General features: G+C 42.9%; 1 protein-coding gene across 7 annotated transcripts in view; it reads right to left on the reverse strand.

Moving 5' to 3' along the window:
* FAM19A4 (family with sequence similarity 19 member A4, C-C motif chemokine like) overlaps positions 1–20,524 on the reverse strand; it is a 79,299-nt gene that overhangs the window by 39,533 nt on the left and 19,242 nt on the right. For 6 of the 7 annotated variants that reach the window (XM_017835129.1, XM_017835128.1, XM_017835132.1 and 3 more), the window contains 2 exons: positions 6,271–6,406; positions 3,175–3,290 (listed from right to left, as the gene is read on the reverse strand). In XM_017835129.1, coding sequence (XP_017690618.1) covers positions 3,175–3,290; positions 6,271–6,350 — 196 coding nt within the window. In that variant the 5' untranslated portion in view covers positions 6,351–6,406. Of the gene's footprint in view, positions 1–3,174; positions 3,291–5,889; positions 6,056–6,270; positions 6,407–20,524 lie in introns of all 7 variants that reach the window. The other variant, XM_017835134.1, reaches the window with a different exon arrangement.

Raw genomic sequence — 20,524 nt, forward strand, 5'->3', positions numbered from 1 at the left:
TCTTTCTCCCCTACCAGTCATTTGATGGTGGTGAATATTTCACAGAACAAAAGAAAGAACCAGGTCTGCCTTACACTTTATTACAGTGAAGAGGCCTCCTTTGTCAAAGGGATTGCTCAGTGGTGTTCTCTCCCACTTCTCAGAAACAAGATGGTTATTGGGTCCTTAAGATCTAGTCTCTGTTCCTGCCTGAATATTGCAGACAGCTGTAGAATGTTATTCTTTCAGGCACCATCTAACATGACCCAAGTCAATAATTGTCTTTTATCGGATTAGGCTCCTTAAAAATGGTAGTATTTTGAAAAGAAAAAGTCAATCTTCATTTTCATCTTAAATTCTATTGTCTGCTCTTAGTTAATACAGTTTCTTGGCCGTAGTGAGTATGCATTTGACTCAAAGGCACTGATGGTGTCAAGCACATCACTTGAGACACACTGATTGCCAGGAGCAGGCACAAAATGTTCTTAAAAACCAGCTCCCCCTAAAGTATCCCAGGCTCAGCACCTCCTGCCTCATAAGCAGCATCCCACCTCAGCATGTACATCCCACCTCAGCATGTACCTGTCAGGTTACAGCTGCTTGATCCAAGGGACACCAGACAAAGCATTTGTCAAACCCAAAGCTTGAATTCATCCCTCTTATGTGCTTCAGGACCTTTTACTTTAAAAAGTGTTAATGCTGCCTGTTGACTGCAAAAATTTTATCTCGATTGCCATCCAAGAACATGCTAATTTTATTAAACAAATGAGGCTAATTATTTGCTTTCCACAAAACAGGCTGTGCTGAAAGCTCTGAATTATTTGTTTTCCTGACGAACAAGGACACGTCTTGCTCAAACAACAGATTCCAGCACAGATTTGATCATATGTTAGAAGGTCTATTCAGGTGTTGTGTCAAACAGCAAAGATAAGGTGAGGCTGGGAAACACTGGCCCCTTGAGGAGAGCTCCTCAAGCCCTCTAAATGTTCTATGGTACCAAGTGTCAGACATAGAGAGTTGGAGAACCAAAACTGGGATGACTGTTTCATCTACCACATGGAACCCTAAAGGGATGAGGGATGGCATGAGGGAAACTCACATCTGGGGAAGAACAAGACACCATAATCTAAAAAGGTGCATGAAGGTTCCAGCTTCAAGGGTGCCCATTTGAAAACTAACTCCACAATCAGACCAAACTAGTCCTGAAGAGCAGAATCTTTCTTTAGCCTCCCAGAGAAATCATAGTGCACAAATCTGCTTAACAGTCAAGCAGCCTGACTGTGTTTTATGGAACCTCTTTGATACGGTGGAAAGAATTTCTGGTGTCAACTATAGGCAGGCAGTCAAGCATTCTGAAAAAATATTGTCATCATAATTTACGTAATATATAATAAGTGTTCATCATATGAGCCCACAACACAAAATCACTAGCGCCCTATTATGGGTATTTCCTTTAGTTACAAATGCAAAGTGCATTTTGAAAAGACAAAAATATCATTCCCTCTGACAAGACTCTTCCCTAAATGACAAAAGCTGCAGAAGGCTGTTCTCCAGGGTTTTCTGTGTAGTCAGCTCTGAAATGCTTTGCTAAGCAGCAGTTGTTTACAGGAAAGGTCAAGAGGGCCTAATTAACTTGTCACTGTGCATAAACCCCCTTCCTCATTGAAGTGATTGAACTAGTTTCCATAAAAGATCCCTGCAAAGCAGTAGTACAGATCCTCCTCCAACACTGCGTTCACTGGAATCACTCCTTGGGCTTTTGCTACAACATTCCAGTTATTCTCCATAGCCTGTGATTGCATTTTATAGCAAACACATACGAGTGCTGCACAGCACCTGGGAGCACAGAGCTGGTGCTGGGGTGAGGCAAGGAGGTGGTTTTGGCAGCTCTCAGAGACACCCACTGCTGATGTGCTCTGAGCACATAGATACAGACACAGCATCTCTGTGCAGGACAGTCAGTCCTGCTTGCCAGGATTGAAGACATTTTGGAGAGCACATGAGGAGCCTTCAGCTCCCACCTAGATGACCACTTGAAGCAGCCAGGAAAGAGATCAATAGTTTGTCTCATCTGGAGGATGGAGCCTTAAGAAATGCATCCCCACTTCCTAGTGCTGAGCTGGAGTGGATGCTAACATTAGACCTGAACCACAAGAGTCTGGCTCAGAGCTAAGAACATTACATATGGACTCTAGGACTAATTTAAGAATAAGACCACATCACAAACAGCAACACTTGCTGAAGTCCCCAAGCCACCATGAAGGTGACTATGTTGCTGAGAATACAGGCATCATCATGGTGTTGCAGCCAGGCTTTTGGCCTCTCCTGAGAAGTGGTGCTCAAAGAGGTGTTTTGTTAATTTATCTCTCTCCTGGGATCAAAGGTGACACAATCTTAGCACAGTTATTTTATTTAGGACTTGTACAGATACCTTTTCATTGGCACAGGTACATCTCTCTCTCTTTCTCCTTTCAAGCTGATGTGTCTGCATGATCCTAACAGAGATGTGGCTCCAGAGACTCAGTCTGATATCTCTCCATGAAGCCAACCCTGCTTTCTGAGCTATTTCAGTCACTTGTAATGTGATAACACATTGTTCCTCATAGATAATTCCCTACTACAATAGTACATCCCCTTAAATGCAAGATCTTTCTGGTTGCCTCACTATGCAAGTTAGGAAAAGAAGGAGCACATCACAAGCTGATCTAAACACTGTTCAGAATTTGTGTTACTCAGTGAAAGAACTGACTAAGATAAGTCTGAAGGCTTTGATCTATTGCCCACCAAAGCCAATGACACCGCTGTAAAGTCAGTTGATAACGACAGGATTAAGAGGGAGAAGATAAAGATACATTTCAAAATGTCTTCGGATACGGATAAAGCAAAATGACACAAACAAATCCCAATACAGATAAAGCAAAATGACACAAACAAATCCCAAAGTCCTAGCAGTCATGAAGTCACTCAAAAAAAAAACTGTCTGGTGAGCTTCAGTACATAAAATTACTAGAGAAAAACCACGAAAATTTACAATAACTCATTTTTTTCTTGGTGTTATATTTTTAACCTATTGCACTGATTATAACATGCTGTCAATAGCCTCATCAATTATCCATTGCTAAAAAGTGGGCTCTAGCATGCTGCAAGTGGTATTAATTGGTCTCAGTAGCACATAATGAGTTTAAAAGCTCCTACCTGTGTGCCCCCGGGGATGGTGGCTAGAGGCCGACAACAATTTACAGCAGACCATTAACACATAGACCAGAAAGAGCCACTCAGAGAGAAGCATTGATTTGGCACAGAATCTCATCCTGGAGGCAGAAAAGGAAGCAGTTGAGTGAAAGAACAATGTATGTAGGGAATGACATAAAAATGATGTGGGGAAGGAAAGCTGAGATGATGCTGAAGAATAACCAATATGGCTTATTACAAGACAACAGTGACAAAATCACATTCATGATTTAGTTGGCATCAGTTATTTGTTAATAATGTTTCATAATTAGAAGCAAAACAATGTCTATCACACATCACATTACCCACAAACACATATTTATAATAACACATTATGAGAGCAATACATTTCTATGAATCTGAAATAAAGGGTGGGTTGTTTTTTATTAAGATCCCTCCACACTCAAATGTAAATATACATATTTATAAGCTGCGCTACTATTTTTAAACTGCACTTGCCCCAATCATAGAAAAAAAAAAATGTCATTTTTACTCAACACTTCTCAGGACACATTTGTTAAAGGTACCAGCTCCCATGTGTGCAGGAACTGGCTGGGCCTCCCAGTCACACAACATCTGTGAGCTTTCCTTTCCAGTAGGTTTGTTGAGGGTTAAACACTCATGAAACCAGCACCTCAGGCAAATATGCAAGGACTCACTTCTCTGCCAGGGTGTTAAAAACTGCATTTCAGAAAACACTTGTTCTAAAGAAAGTGCATGTTGTTAGTCTTAGCGTTAGACCTAAGATCACAAATCCTCAGTAATTTTTCGGCAAATATCTACAGTTAAATCCCTCAATAGCTTATGTTTTGCCATTCATCATATAGAAAGGGAATCTAATCATCTTCTTAAACTCAGTTATGATGATTTATTACTTGTGTGATACATAAACAGGCATTATGTAGTTGAACCCTTAGATACCACGTTTCACACTTTCAGCAAATTCTGTAAGCAGGAATACATCAAATTAATTAAAGGCAATTTATAGATTTGCATAAATTGAACTAAATACTGCTTTCATAGCAGTGATGTTAGTGTGCAGGGAATCAACATACTGGGATTTCAACAAGCCTATCACAAGCATATTTATTTGCACCAAAAAGTCCTTTGGGAACTTCTTCCCCCTGCGGATTCCAGTTCTGATTCTTCCAAGTATGTGCCAAATAATTTGTTTATCTGTTTATCTTTAAAAATGTCTGAGACTATTCAGTTAACCCAATATTCAAGTGTTGAATATAGGGATAGTAAAAAAAAAAAAAAAAAGGAAAAAAAAGAAACAATTCATGCCTTAGACAGCTCTACTGTCACAGCCAGGTGAAGCACTTGGATGTTGTTTAAGTTTGATAAACATCTACAAACAAAACCAAAGCAGAGGCCATGTTTCCTCATTTAGTAGTGCTTACATAAGTTTCACTTTCACACTTCGTAAAACGATATTGTTCTCTTATTGTGAATCTTAACAAAGCCCAAACAAATCACAAAAGCACTTACTAATATCAAAAATTAAGAGACAAAAAGTCTGCTGCACGTAAACATATCTTAGCAACAAATACTGTTTTACACATTGGTGCAAACCCCAGCATCTTCAGCTGCCCTGATAGACTTTACTCCAGCCCTACAAACTTCTTTTAAAAATTACACAACTAGCATTAATAAAGAGCTCGCCTTGTCTACAAATCGCAGAAAGCAAAGATTACATGTAAAGAATCCACATTTTAAGGACTGATTTGACAATGTGGTACCGTTTTTTGGCTTTAAGAAGGTGCTCTGTCTCAAGCCCAGTGTCACCACCCTGAATGCAAATGAACCGGTACAGGAAGGAACACACTGAGGATCTTTTACAGCTCAGAAAATAAAGACATCACTAGTCCTTGCCTACCCTGTGAGTGCCCTCTTATGGAGCACTCCCAGGCTAATTCAGAGCAGCTGAACCTAATTCACCTCTTGCATCCAGCTGAACCACATAATGCCACTGCAGCTAATGGGATTGAGTCACTGTGAAAACAGCATAAATGTTATTATTACTGGTGATCCAATATTAGCCTAAGAAAACTGCCTAGTAAGTTCTGAAATCGATGTACCATTTCTTTCCCAGGTAACTGAACCTCATTTTCTTGAGGAGAGAGATGAATTTAATCTTAGTTTTCTTGCTCTCTCCATGAGAAACATACATGAGCTTGCAGCTCATGCACCAGTTATCACTAAATAGGATGTCATCATCTGCTCATCCTGCAATCCCATCTGTCTGTTGCTCTAAATGCAAACACTGGAATCTGATCCAAATAGCAGAGACTCCAGCTCTGGTTTCACTCTGTGGTATCATAACAAAGGCAGGAACTTTCCTATAGATTTCCTGAGGTGTGACTGAAAGCAGGATTTAACCCAGGGAATTAAATACCACAGATCAGGCACTTTGAACGTGCCGTTACTGGTAGGAGTTAATGGAAGGGACAGGTATTTAGTCTCAAATCATGCGCTGTGTGCTTATCAGCTGCTATTTCAGCAATTAAGTGAACCCAAGTGTTCCCACTGTTCCCACTGCAGGAGTGAAACTGGTCTCAGTAGAAATGGTTGTGTGCTGAAATAATTTCAAAAGCTTTCCCAGATTATGAAGCCATGCTGTGATGTTAGACAGGGAATGTGAAACCAGGGTTCACCAGGGTAACAGGGTAACCTTACCCCTTTGCAAGAATATTCAAGTCCGGGAATGAGTGTATCACTACCAAGCATCAACTTAGTTATATCCAAACAGAAAGGCTGCTAAAAGCATCCAGTACCATACAAATGATACATTTTCAGACTTTGGTCTGCCTTGCAGGTAGACAGGACTCAAGTTCTCAGCCTGCTAATGTAAAGAAATACAAGAGGATCTTTGAAAAGGCAGGAGAAAAATGAAATTTGGCAGACAGATGCAGCAAGGGGTGCTGAGCCCTTCAGCGTCAGTGGGCTGCTGCTTCTAGAAATGTCAAGCCTTCATTCTCTATTGGATTCAAGTGGATATTGTTGCTCACCAGAACAGCAAATCTTCAGTGTCATTTGAAAGATAAAAAGTGCTCTTACCTTGGGGACTTTGTAAGAGTTTTGTTCCAGTCAAACACAATTATTTCAGTGTGTTTTTCATAGTTATTCCAGATTCCCATTTGCGGCAGCAAATAAGACTTTCTGCATCTCAGAATTTTTCCTTCACTTTGGGGACCTAGAAAGAAAGTCATATTACACTGCAATTAACGTCTGGAGTGGTGCTGTAAAATACATCTCCGTAACCAAAATCATTGTTTCACAGTGCCATCTACAGTGCAATCCAGGGCAGAAGACAGCAGTTGTATTGCTCCATTCTTTCCAAGAACACAGAGAAATTGTGGTAAGGCAGCTCTGAATTATCACTGCATTAACTAAAGGCAGAGTTCACTGTACTAGGAATCACAAACAGAACATGCAGCTTGCTGGGGCTTTATAACCATGTGCCCTCTCGCCACCCAAATGCTGTGAAAGCTGTAAGGTCTAAGACTCCACCATAGTGCAAACACATTTCCACATGATTACATGAAGCCTCTAACAGTATGAACCAGAGATTATTAGAGAAAGGGGAAAAAAATCTTTCATTGTCTTCATAAAGGTTTGGCCAAGGCCCTGGAGTGTGGCTGCCTCAGGAGCAGAGGGTCACATCCACAGGAGCGTGTCTGTGTGATCAATGCACTGCTGCATCCTCTGACACTTCTGTCTCCCCTTGCTTCCAGCATCACCTCTCACACCCAGCCCACCTGTACCCAGAAGTTACCCTTTGAAATCATTACACAGAGACCCTTGTGCAGCAGTACTGACACGCATTCCACAGAATAACCAGCTCAAACACTCCCTTTTATAGACATTTGAGTCTCTTTGCTTTTGTTGTTTATATTTGTTCTCTCACTTCTATCCCTGGGCGCAACTTGACCTTCTGCTATAGAAAGCACGACACAGTGCAATTTGTGAGAGCAATAATAATGTGGTCTTCACTACGGAGAGGTGACAATAACCTTTTCTCATCTTCTCCACCACTCTTTTAATTTCACTCTTCTTTTGATCAATTAGAAATTTGCTTTTAAGAAACACAAAATTACACCACCACATCGGAGGCCAAATCATCTCTAGGGTCATAAAAGCATGTAGGCAGACACCTCTCAGAAGCCCATGGCTCAACACACTCAGAGAATCACAGAATGCTTTGGGATGGAAGGGACTTTAAAGATCACCTCATTCCAACACCCTGCCATGGGCAGGGACACCTTCCACTAGACCAGGTTGCTCAAAGCTCCGTCCAGCCTGGCCTTAACAGCTCCTTTTTGTTCAGAATGCCATGAGAAAATAGAGTAATTGCTGGCATTAAAGAGGTGCCAGGCCAGCAAACTATAATTAATCACATTTTACTCTCTCTTTGCTTTCCAATGTGGAGTTTCAGAGTGAGCCAAAATCACAACACAACAGTTGTAATTAAAACAAAATGTGGACAAAGAGATGCCTTAAGACAAAGCACTACCATCCTGTATTAATCATTTCTTCCACAAATACACATAAAATAAAAAATAAAAATAAAAAAAGTGTGTCTCAAAAGGCCTATTGAGAAGAACAAACAAAGCGGCTTTTCAATATAGCATTGACTGACTGAAATGGTTATGTGGTACATTTTTACCCATTTCATAATAGGACAGGTAGATAAATATATTCTTACAATGCTCTTGCAGAAATCAATACTGCAATACACTAACCTGGGTTTTAGTGCTTATCTGTTCCATAATTTTTATTAGAGAGGAAAATAAAACCCTGTGTAGATGCACCTACAGGTAAACACTAATGTTGCTGTAACCTGTTCTGTAAACACATGTTAAACACTTGTAAAAGACAAGGAAATATTGATTATTCCAACTCATTCTAATTAAATGGAAGCAGCAAAAGTGACAGATGATATAGCCACCAGCATATCTTGAGGCTTTCTGATGCCTTCCAGGCAGAGATATTTCTTTTAAAAATAGGGTTGTTTGAGGGGAGATTAAGGCAAACTCCTGAAACCAGCATCAGGTGGTTTATGTCAATAAAGGAGACAGGTCAGAACAGAAGCAAGAGCCTCACTTGGTTAATAAGGGTAAAAGGAATTCCAGGTTTTTCATGGCAAAGCCATGTTTTCTGTGTGTTTTGTGAACAGTGGGTTTGCTGCTGGTCTCTAACTCATCTTAGGGCACTGCATTACTTTGGAAAGCAGAGCTGTTCATTTGATTTTATACAATGACTAGTCAGTGGGCAGCTGAATCCCATCTCCATCTCCACTAAATATATAGAAAAGAAGGAAGAGGGAATTGGAGAGGGGAAGGGCTCTCAGTATTTACACCTAGGCTGGCCATGAACAGCTCCTGCTTTGCACATGAGTCACCCGGAGGCTACACAACTCCTCTGTGTCAGTATTTAGGGCATCCCCATGCCCAAAACAAAGACTACAGCTTCTGGGATCTGAAAGGAATTGCCATGGTCAGATCTGATGTGCCTCAGTCTCAGCACAGTCTGTTCTCTGTGCCTCTGCACTTCAGTAAAATCAGTATAAACAGCATTTCCCTATGCCAGAGAAGTGTTTCAAGAACAGAAACAATAAAGGTTTAAAGTTATTTGAAAACTGTATGGGTGCTGTATAATTCCTTTGACAGTAGGAATAAGATAGGGTTTTAAATTAGGTGCATTTCCTACCAATATTTACATGTTGTAAAATGCTTCTTAAGGCTACTTTCTGTAAAGAATAAATTACCAAACCATTTTATGCAATCTTTCATAATAAGCTATTAAATAATTTAGAAAACCTTCTTCCATTAAATATTTAAAAGGCTTTAATTTCTCCATTCTCAGTAATTCCTCACTTATAATACAACAGTGCATCCCTCAAAAGACTCCTCTTCTCTGTAAAGCAGTGGGTGAGAGAGGAAAGCAGTTTGGGGGCCATGTACTGTACAGGGGGATTTGCCTGCCTGAGCTTAACCCCACTGTCAGCCTGGTTAAAATCTTACCTCCTACTGAATAAGAGAACAAGAGAAAACAGAGCAACATCTGCATTTCATAGAAGAGGAGGGGAAAAAAGATCTAGTCTGGTCACTGCATGTATTTGAAAAGTGCTGCTATTTGAGTTTAAGGGGAACCAGAGACAAAAAAAAAGAAATCAAGAAAAGAGCGAGAGTGAACACCTTCTTGGCCATATCCCCTGCTACAAACTGGCTAACCCAGAGCTACATTTCAGAGCTAAATCTTTATAAACAGGTCAGGTATTCAGCAATAGAACTTGAAGGGGGGTTGTAAGAAAGAGGGAGAGCAATTTTTTACACAGGCAATCAGTGATAGGACAAGGAGGGATGGTTTCAAACTAAAAGAGGAGAGATTTAGACTAGGTGTTACATAGCCGTGGCTACCCCGTCCCTGGAACTGTTCAAGGCCAGCTTGGACAGGGCTTGGAACAGCCCGGTCTAGCGGGAGGTGTCCCTGCCCATGGCAGAGGGGTGGAACCGGATGATCTTTCAAGTCCCTTCCATCCCTAAGCATTCTGTGATTCTGTGATGATGTTACCCCTCGGCCCGCGGCCACTTTCGGGCCATGAGCGGGTGACTCACTTTGTTATCCCGGGATGGAGAATCGTTATCTGGGGAGGGAGGATCGTTATCCGGGGAGGGAGGGGGGTTATCCCGGGATGGAAGGTGGTTATTTCGGGATGGAGGGTCTCTATCACGGGATGCAGGCCGGTTATCCGGGATGCAGGATCGCTATCCCGGTTCCAAGATGGTTATCCCGGTTCCAGGACGGTTGTCCCGGTTCCAGGACGGTTATCCCAGTTCCAGGACCGTTATCCCGGTTCCAGGACCGTTATCCCGGTTCCAGGGTCACTATCCTGGTTCCAGGGTCGCTATCCCGGTTCCAGGACCGTTATCCCGGTTCCAGGATGGTTATCCCGGTTCCAGGACCGTTATCCCGGTTCCAGGATGGTTATCCCGGTTCCAGGACCGTTATCCCGGTTCCAGGATGGTTATCCCGGTTCCAGGACCGTTATCCCGGTTCCAGGACCGTTATCCCGGTTCCAGGATCACTATCCCGGTTCCAGGGTCGCTATCCCGGTTCCAGGACCGTTATCCCGGTTCCATCCAAGCGGATTCTCTCCACCGGCGGGGCGATGCTGCCCCCTGGCGGCCGCGCGCCGCCCCAGCGGCTCCCCCACAGCCCCGGCCCCGCCCGGTCCTGAATAATTTAAATCGGAGCTATTAAACGCTTCCAGCTCTTGTCAGTACTCGGAAATCTCATTAAATCCCGTCCGCACAGCCACTCCGCCGAACCCCGCTCATTGTTCCCCGCCGGAGCCGCCCCGGTCCCCAGGGATGCTCTCCCCGCCCGCCGCGGGGCCGCTCGGCAGCGCTTCCCTGCGCCGGCACGGGCTGTCCGTGACAATTAGGGCTCCTCATTAATCACATTAACACGTCGCTGTCACAGGTTCCCTCCGCTCAGTCTCGCCTCGGGGTCTGGGCACCGCAGGGAAGTGCTCACGGGCGCGGGCTCCTCGCAGGTCTCCTCTGGGAGCCCCGTCAGCCCCCAGGAATGGGCTGATACAGGGAAATGATGCATCTGGGACTCCAAATTTAGTCACTCGACCCTCACCCAGAAAGCTCTGCATCAGGCCACATAAACTCAGCTTGATCTGATGGCTTCAAGTGTCAGTAAATCCACCTCGGCCAAGTTATTCCAAGAGTTAACTAACCTCGCTTTAAACACTGCACCTTCCAGCTTGTACCTCCTGATATATTCCTGTTGTTTTCCCAGCTGGCACATCCCACAGGGACATGTCAGGTCTTTAAAGGCCTCAGTTCTGCCAGTCCTTACACCAAATAAGGGTTACACCGGGTGGGAAGGCACTGTGCAAACTGAGGAAGGACACAAAGTTATCCGTGTAGTAGGATCACAGGATCATAGAATGGTTTGGATTGGAAGGGACCTTAAAGTTCATCTTATTCCAAAGCCCTGCCATGGGCAGGGACACCTTCCACTTAGACCAGGTTGCTCCAAGCCCTGTCCAACCTGGCCTTGGACACTTCCAGGGATGGGGCAGCCACAGCTTCTCTGGGCAACCTGTGCCAGGGCCTCGCCACCCTCACAATAAAGAGCTTTTTCCTAATATCTAATCTAAACCTAGTTTCTTTTACTTTTAATCCATTCCTCCTTGTCCTGTCATTACATGTCCTTGTAAAAAGTCCCTCTCCATCTTTCTTGTAAGCTCCCTTCAAGTACTGGAAGGTAGTACAAGACCAATCTCAGTGCAAGAAAGTGAAGCTCTTTGGGCCCAGTTCCTCGACCCTTTTATTCCCAGAGTCAACATCTACTTTTCTGCTTCTCTGCAGGTATCTCTGGGGGAGGGAGGCCCTGTCACATCAAGCTCCACACAGCAAACTGAAGTGAGAATGCTCTTTCGACAGCATGAAAATCAGCTAAGCAAGCTGGCAGCAAGCTGCAAGTGTGCGTCCTTGCTTTTGAGAAAGCCAAGCAGGTATCCTAAAAACCATGGGGGAACTGCAGCAATGCCCAGTACCCCTCAGATCCCAGCACACTCCCAACACACTTCATGTGCAACTTTTGAACATCACATTCCATTTAGACATCACTTTCTGCTGGTGGCAGCTCAGTCTGTCACCACTAGTTGGCCCTTTCCACAGGAATATTTCAAAATCTCACTTAACAGCAAGTGGGGGAGATGGGGAGGAAAAGAAAACAATACAAAATGAAAGCTAAAGGAAATAAAACCCACAGCCTCCTAAGAAGGATGAATTGAACTGCTATTATATCTACATAGCATGAGGTACCGACCACACCAGCAGCCAGACCGTCCACACACAGACAGACATCCTGTGTGCCACATGTTTAGGGGGAACTGAGTCTGTCTTCAGCAGCATTTGGAGTTCTCTAGGCTGTATCTGTCCTCACCACCTCCTTTAAAGATGAGAACAAACCTTCTGTCTGTAGTGGGCATGTTAACATGATGTCCTGGGAGAAATATGCCTGAGTCACACTAATCCTCTGCTCCAGACACCACAGCTCTCCTTAGCTAATAGCTCGAGTCACAATAGGGACGTGAGTGGATGATCTCTGGAAAGGTTTTTCGGTTGGACTCATTTTAAGTGAGAGTTTGTGGACTCTAAATTTGATTCAGTAGAGCTCAGGTCACACAGAAGCAGCAACAGCAGAATCAGAAAACAAATTCAAGTGAGGGACTGGAGGTGAGACCTAGAGGACTGCCACAAAACCTCAAGTCCACACAGTATAGGGAGGAGTTTGAAATGAGGCTAGTTCAGGTCCTTTCCAGGCAAGGAAGCAGTAACTTCTTCATATACACCAGCTCCAGTGTACATTCTGGGGACCTGTGGTCACCAGAACTCACAGCCTGCAACTGTATATGCACAGCAAGAATTAGACTTGAAAATGAAGCACATGAGTCATGCTGGCACACATAACTGATCACTTGCAGTCCAAAAGAATAATCTCTGAGTATGAGATGATCATCTGAATGAAACAGAATCTCATTTAGAAAATTAATTTTTGGGAAAACGTTTTAGAATCTGCTCTCTCAACTCAAAGTGAGTTCTCATCTTTCCTCCAGCAAAAAGTTCACCAAGACCAACAGGACTGCTCAGAGAGTAAAGTACAGCTATTCTGCCTGTAGAACAGAGGCAGAATAGACCCTTTTCTCCATTCAGCATTAAAAAACCATTCTGCCAAAGTAAATTCCTGAAGAGGGAGGTATCACCATCAAGATTTCATTTTTAAGGTTGCACAGACTTACCAATGTGCACAGCCAACACAGGAGATCTCATTACAGCTCAGCATTTCAACTCTTTTCAACTATCTTTATCAGAAAGAATTTTTCCTTGTGATTATCCAGCTACTTTCAGTCCCTCACAGCAGCTCAAAATCTTCACCCCCCCAGAGCAAGGCCTGCTTAAGAGATGGGCAGGCTTCAGGCACTGTGTTCAAGGGAGAGCAGGAATTGCTTCAACCCTGTTCAAAGAGGAGGCAGAGCAGAGACAGTGCCCTGCTCCACTCCCAGCTGACCTCCCAGAAGCAGAGCAGTACTCATCTAAAGCAGAGAGCACACCAAAAAAATGGGGAGAGAAACGTCTTTGAAGGAAGTCTCTTCAGCAGAATGTTCCAGGCACAGCAAATACACCTTTTCCCCTACTGTAAACTTTGCCTGCCAGGTAGCAAAGCACTGAAGTTGTTGTACAGACTGTCCTGAGCCATAAAACACTGTCTTCTATACCCTGAACTGACGGAGGAATTTAATTTCTTCCCTGGAGTGAAAAGATACCTGACCTGCTATAGAACAGGTCACTCAACTTTCTTCCCACTCACCAGGGACCCAGGTGAGCTGGTAGGTTATTTTGCAGAGATCGCTCAGAGGAGGGACAAATGGATGGGAGGGCTGAAGGAGCAAAATTCATGTCTGTCTGTGCCTGTGGAAGATGCACTGGGAGGTCCCAGACCTGTTCTTAGTCAGATCATCACTGACTAAGGGTGGCCATTCAAACTAAGAACAAGTAGCAATCCCAGGGAAATAACATGAAAATTAAGAGAGTCAGCAAGTGCAAGTGGTAAAGAAAGACTGGAGTAGCTGTGTTTGTTTAATCAAGAAAAGACCTAACTGTCTCCTTGAAGAGGTTTATTTTAAAGAAGGGCATGATTTAAAGAAGTGGTTCTCTGTAGCTACTGCAAATAGCATGAAAGTAAATTCAGTGTCCTGCACAGATTAATTGGTGTGTATATGAGGAGAAACTTTCTGTGTCTAAGGGTGGAAAAGTAGTGGTACGAGCCAATCAAAATCTCTTGAAGCCTGGTTTGTGAAGTTTTCTTTAAATTGGATGAACATGTGGTGGTCAAGGCTCCCTTCTTCCTCCACAGGGTTGGATGACATGTTTGCTTGGGGTATGTAACAGGAATCCATCTCCTTTATGCCTTGGAGCAAAAAAAACCTGCTGGAATATGTGAGGTAGATAGTCACTGTTCAGTGTCATCTCCAGTACCCTGAATGCAGACACTCATCAAATCAGAGGTTAGTGGAGGAAAATTGTAGCAGAAAGAAACCTCCAACACATGTTGGTTTTTTTCATGCAGGTGGGTCAGTGTATGCTATATTTAGATATCTTTCTGGTGGTTCTCAGGGTCCTTATACAACCAAATTTGGTTCTTTCTGGTTCTACTGCATTAGAATATTATATTCTCTTCTTATTCCCAAAAACACCTCATTCACAGTAAATAGTTACAGCATGTCCACTCATGCTTCCCTAAGCTGTATTAGGCCCTGACTGCAACAGTGTCTGTCCATTCCTGTGTCATCCATGTAACCTGGTCTCTGCCTTTGTGTCAATGTCTGAAATGCTCCAAGAGGAAAACACAGAATAGCCAGTTTTGCTTTTAGAACACAAACATGCTTGATGAGCAGTGGATGCACACTGGCTGATGAAGAATCCCAACTGTCTGGGTATATGAGATAATTGTTCCACTTGGGACTCATTATCTAATTATTAAAAGATTCTAAGGAAAAGCATTTCATAAATACAGCACTAAATTTCCAGAAGTGCAATTATGGGCTGAACACACATTTTTTAACACCTGTGTTATCCACTACATAAGCCAATAGCAAAGTACCTTGTGCTGTGCTGTCTCCGTCGGGCTCAGGGCAGTATGTAGAAGAACTACTAGCAAACTGAAAGGCAACATTTTTTGTATTCCCATTTTGGTACCAAAATAACACAGTCAGCTTGGGATTGGTTTAAAATTCTGCCCCGTGCAGAATCTTTTGTGGCAATAACGAAGAATTAAACTTGTACAGGAGGGGAGAGGAACAGGCCAAAGAGCTTTAACCCAACTTTGATGCTATGGGTTCAGAGCTTTTTACTCAGTGTTAAAAAACATTCTTTGCTTATCAGGGTTATTTTAGAAAACCATTGCTCTATTGAATAGGAGAACTTCAGAACTGGGTTCCTGACCCACCAGTTCAGGAATTGCTAATCAAAAGTATAAAGTGTTACATCATCGAATGACAGAGGCAAAATACTGCTCGTAAGTTAGAAAGCCAATTGTGTGGCATGAAGACTTTGAGCTGGGTCAATAAACAACTGCACTTTAAAGGAGATCCCAATCTTATTCAGTCTGGATTCAGGTTAAATGAACAAAAGCATATTCAGAGCCAATCTCAGAGTTGTGTTCACTTTTCTGTGGTTGGGCAACATCATGCTGGATGCACAGAGCATCACACAGAGTGAACCTGCATTGTGCACAGTCTGTACATGGACTGACTCCACCTCCCTCCAGCAGGACCCCCTTTTTCTCCTTTGTAACCAGAAAAACTCCAAATCCCAATATAAATATATAAGGTAACACTCTCAGCAACTTTCATTTCCAGCAACACCAGGGACTTATTTCCCTGGTGCAAGAGAATTTCACAAGTCCCATAAATCACATTTTGCTCCTCACCTCCAGAAAGAATTTCCTTCATCCTTCCCTATTCCAGCCCAATCCTTCACGCCTCTTCCCCTGTCCCTTCTCAGCCCTCTCTGTTTCTTGCTTGCATAGCATCTTTCCTGACTCCTCTGGGAAGCTGACCTGCTTGGCAGCAGCCTGTCTGTGAGCATCAAGAGAACAGTTGGGAGGCAGGGAAAGAGACCCCACCTGAGTTTCATATTGATCAACAGGGGGAAAAGGTCTCCCTGTTTAGAGCAGGTTAATCATCTGCTGGATGCTGTTTTCATCCTTTCACAGGCACAAGGAAGCCAGGTAGAGCTCTGGCTACTGTTGCAATGAACAAGGAGCAAACCTCAAAAGGTGCTGAAGGACTGGTAAGAACAGTCCCAGATACTTTTCCTGTCACTGCACTACCAGGGCAGGAGAGCAGCAGCCACAACAAGCTGGTAACTGCTCTTCAGAAACACTAGTAGGTGTTGTTAGGGTGGTACTTCCCCCTCAGGCACCTGAATTGTCACAGGTTCCTCCTTCCAGTGCCTGTCACAGCTGATCCAACAGCACGTTTCCATACAGGAGGCTCAGCCAGTTTCTCTGGCTGAAGTATGACCACAGCCAGGCTTTGAATGAGTAACAGCCTCCTCATGGCTAAAGCTAGAAACATTCTTCTTTGCTTTTTTTAAAAAAAAAAAAAAAAATAGTAATCTTCCTTTTCACAAAGCTCAGAGAAGGCTGAAATTCAGGCTTTCATTTCCCAATCTTCCTAGAAAGGATTTTTGCTTTTATCTTGCCCCTCCATTCATGCAAAGGCCTCTTCATGATCGTGTGCATGACTGATGGGAGGAGCAGGGGGAACGGTAAGTGGTATAATTTTGATTATGCTTTGAAATGCTCAGGGTTGGAAATGTAGCATGAGATTCCCCCCACTTTATGTGCCTCACTTGAAGGCAATTATGAGTGCCTTAAAGACATGAGATCTGTGAAAATAACAAACTGTTGATTGTTTCTTTTCAGGGTAGACAACAATCAGCTTTTAATCAGTTTCTCATCACCGCTACAGGTGAGCTATTAACTCTGTTAAAAAATAATTAGAAAACAGAAAAGAAAAATCTTCTCCAATTATTTTCATCCAGGAAACTGAGATTTTATGAAAAAAAAGAAAAGTCTCAAGATTCACGGAGAAAAAAATTAACTCGGTGACACGTTTAGTTCAATCTTTTAGCAATGAGATATTGTTTACCAGAGGTTGGATTGTGCTTCCTGAGCTTGTATGATATTATGGATATTGGCATCAGATTAAAAATCAGTATTTTCAGCCAGCTTGGTGGACACTCAGATATTTCTGCCGAATCTTTTTTTTTCAGGGAATGGATTGCAGAAGTGTTCCATTTCTCTGATTTCTGACTATTCACAGAACCTTGGCTTTCAGATCCCCACAATACACATTTTTTCCACTTTTGAGTAAATGATCTGTAAATTTCTGTCCTGGGGGAAACGGTACTCAAACTTAACTACAATAAAGAGAGCAACCTCCAAATTTCAATTATATTAGAATTACCAACAGGTATGAAATGCCTCAGATACACAACTGAATAGTCACTTCATCTTACATACAACCTTACAGAAGTTTTCCTAACCAATAATCCCATTAAAATATACCCTGAACATGCCTTGTTTACTATTGCCATGTGTACCCTTACTAGTACACTGGTTCTAACTCAAATGTAACTCAAACGAGAGCAATCATGAGCACTTAGCAAGGTCCTGAGACAGCTGCTGCTGTCCTGCTGTGCTGCTGTTGAGCTGCAGACCAACAGACATTTGCCCTTCAGGTGGTGACCAGGCCATGTCCCTGAGATGCAGTAACACAGTAAGGAGCCTTCAGTGAGAGACTGGGGGACAGACATGGTTGGTTGTTCTCACATTGCAGGGAACTGTCCTCCAAGCCAAGCAGGGATGCCCTTCTTGATGGCAGGCACTAGTCAGAGACAAGTTCTCAGACCCAGTAAGAGCTCACTGAACAAAAACATAATGGGCTGCAAAAACCCCTGTTGGGCTGGGTTATGGGTTCCAAGGGATGACTCAATAAAGAGCATGTGAGGGCTGAGCTAATTAAGTTCTCCCCCACCAGGACCCCAGTGGCTGCATCTTTTTATTTAATTTCTCAGTTGCCCATTGGAGATGAATTGTGATTCCTTTAAAAAGGGATTCTCCTTGTACATCGATCAGTGTTAGACCCATTTGACCTGCTCGTGTCTCTTTAAAGATTGATGAACTGGAACACAAAAGTGAAACTCTCTCGCTTTAACTGTTCCCACCTGAGTTTCCTGCACTGTGAGATACATCTTTTAAGAGGCCTATGGAGTGGTTGCATCATTGATTCAAATTCTAGGGTTATTGCACACATTTCCACAGCCTGGCACAAGGCAAGGCAGTCACACAGGCTCGAGGAAGGCCATTAGCAAAGGCAGTCACAGGACTGGTTTAGATTAAAAACTGCTGTCATTAAAAATGTGCTACATCTCAGGGACCAGAGTAGGAATTTAAGTCTTCTACTTTAATGGAAACCTTAATTAAAAAAAAAAAAAAAAAGGAAAAAAATCACCCAGTGGCAAGTGTTTTTGCCAAGATTAGCAAGAGAAGCTGCAGAAAACTGAACCTTCACTCACCAGAGGGTACCACCACATCCAAAAAGAAAGGTACAGACTTTTAATTTAGAGCTGTTCCATTCACTAGGCAAACCCTATTCATTTTCACGTAGCTATCTACTGTCACTTTAGTCTAATACTTCATTTTTTAACCATGGATGAAGTTCTGTCCATCTCTATCCTCCCCTAAATGGCCAAAATTCATCCTCTGTTCACAGAAAGTGTTTGGTGAGCCAAACCCAAAGGACATTTTCTAGAGAGTGCAACCACCCTAATTTTGCTCTCAGGGTCCTTCTTCTTTTTCTAACCTGAGGGCTTTGGGCAAATAGAATAAATACTTGGGTACTTATAGGTACTTATTTGTTCAGCTTCATTCAGATTGTGTGATTTGGAGGAGATACTTGTGAGTATGAAGTGTCTTACAGCACTTTCTGTACATCAGAAAGACAGAAGAACCCACTTGGAATACTGACACTGCTGTGTAAAACAGAATAAATAGCCAATGGAGGGTGTGGTTTATCATTTTAAATTATTTTTGCTCTCCAGCCAAAGACAGTTGGATTCCTAAACCATTATTTTGTCCTTTTAAATTTGACTGCTCAATTGTACCAGAATTCTTAATTATTTCTCTGCTTGCAATAGCACCATCCAATTTATTCCCTGACAATAGCAGTAAAGCATAAATAATCTATCGCCTTTTTAACCTGAAGGTCTCAGCATCTGGTCTTCAAGAATATGAAAAATTTCTTATTTAATAATGGAATATTCCTACGACAGTCATCCTAACTGGAAAGTATTGCTTTCTGAAGCTTCCTGTTCTCCACTCAGGAGAAGTTAGCAGAGCTCTCTGAATGCAGCACTCAAGCCTGGCTTAAGCTCCACTGCAACAGTCTGGACACAGGTCATCTGAGATTCCTTGGAGCTTTTATCCACCAGAGACCTCTGGCCCACTGGTCTCCTGAGATGCATGTCCCAAAATACAGAACCACAACCATATGCTGTCTGTGTGTTGTACAGTGTGGAGCAAAAATGATGAATTAAAGGGAGAATCCAGAGGTTGTTCCCTTAGCACAGAGGACCAGTAACAGTACCTCTGCTGTGCCTGGGTAAATTTCAGCTGGATTTGCACAAGGAAAAGGTTTTTTAAAAAACAATCTCCCAGAAAGATCTTCTGGACACCGTGTAATAAAAATACAGACAGACTAGGCTTGACAGGTTTGCAATTAATTTGCCTTGGCTCTTATTTACATCTTGGATTCTGACAGTCTTGTTCTGGACAAGAAGCACTCCCATCCATTACTCCTAATGGAGCAAAATCCACAGCAAGTGTTTGCTACTCATTCAGTGACAGAAGTAATGTGTTTAATCAAAAGCTATAGCAAGACAAAGTGAATAAAACAAGGTAAAACAAAGTAAAGCGTGAAGCTTGGAGGATACCAATGTCTCCTCAACGCTTCACAGTTTGCCAGGGCATTACTGGGTAGAGTAGGAAGAATAAAATTTGCCTGCCCAAATCACACACTGTATTGTCAAACCATCCCAGGGAAGCTCTACAGAAACATCCTAACACACTGCTCAGCTCATGTCTTATCTACCAAGCAATGCCTTACCCAGAGATTTTATAAAGTCTCTCCCCAATCCCTTCCTACAACAGATATTGCCTACCTACAACGTGCCCCTTTTCTCATCACCCAGATGAGTCATTTCAAACAGGACAGCCTTGAGTCTAATAAGGAGAAGGTGAAAAACCTGAAAATCATCGTGAACCAGCTTTGTCTTACCCTGGATAGCTAACAGAGATGTCTAGAAAAAACAGCCTTTTTTAAAAAAAAACCTTCTAACCAGCCGTTGGACAATGCATTTGCAACAGAAAGGCAGTGACCCAAGGACCTGAAGCAGAAGCTCAGCCGTGCTTGTCAAATCATGTATTTGTAGCTGCACTGAGATTGGAGACTCAAGCTTGAAAACCAGCACGACTTGGGAGTCACTTAGAATTTAAGCATGAGAATTCTGAAAGTCTTATTCTAGGCACAGCACTATACACACAATTATTCCCACCAGAGGATCCACCAGTGGAACGGGTGTGGGTGCCTGCTCCGTTAATGTGAGACCAAGAAAAACCCCACGGTGTGCGACACAGAGGAGCCCTTCCAGCACAGGGCTGT

The sequence above is a fragment of the Lepidothrix coronata genome, unplaced genomic scaffold (assembly GCF_001604755.1).
Source record: "Lepidothrix coronata isolate B3197 unplaced genomic scaffold, Lepidothrix_coronata-1.0 Scaffold249, whole genome shotgun sequence".
NCBI classification, from domain to species: domain Eukaryota; kingdom Metazoa; phylum Chordata; class Aves; order Passeriformes; family Pipridae; genus Lepidothrix; species Lepidothrix coronata.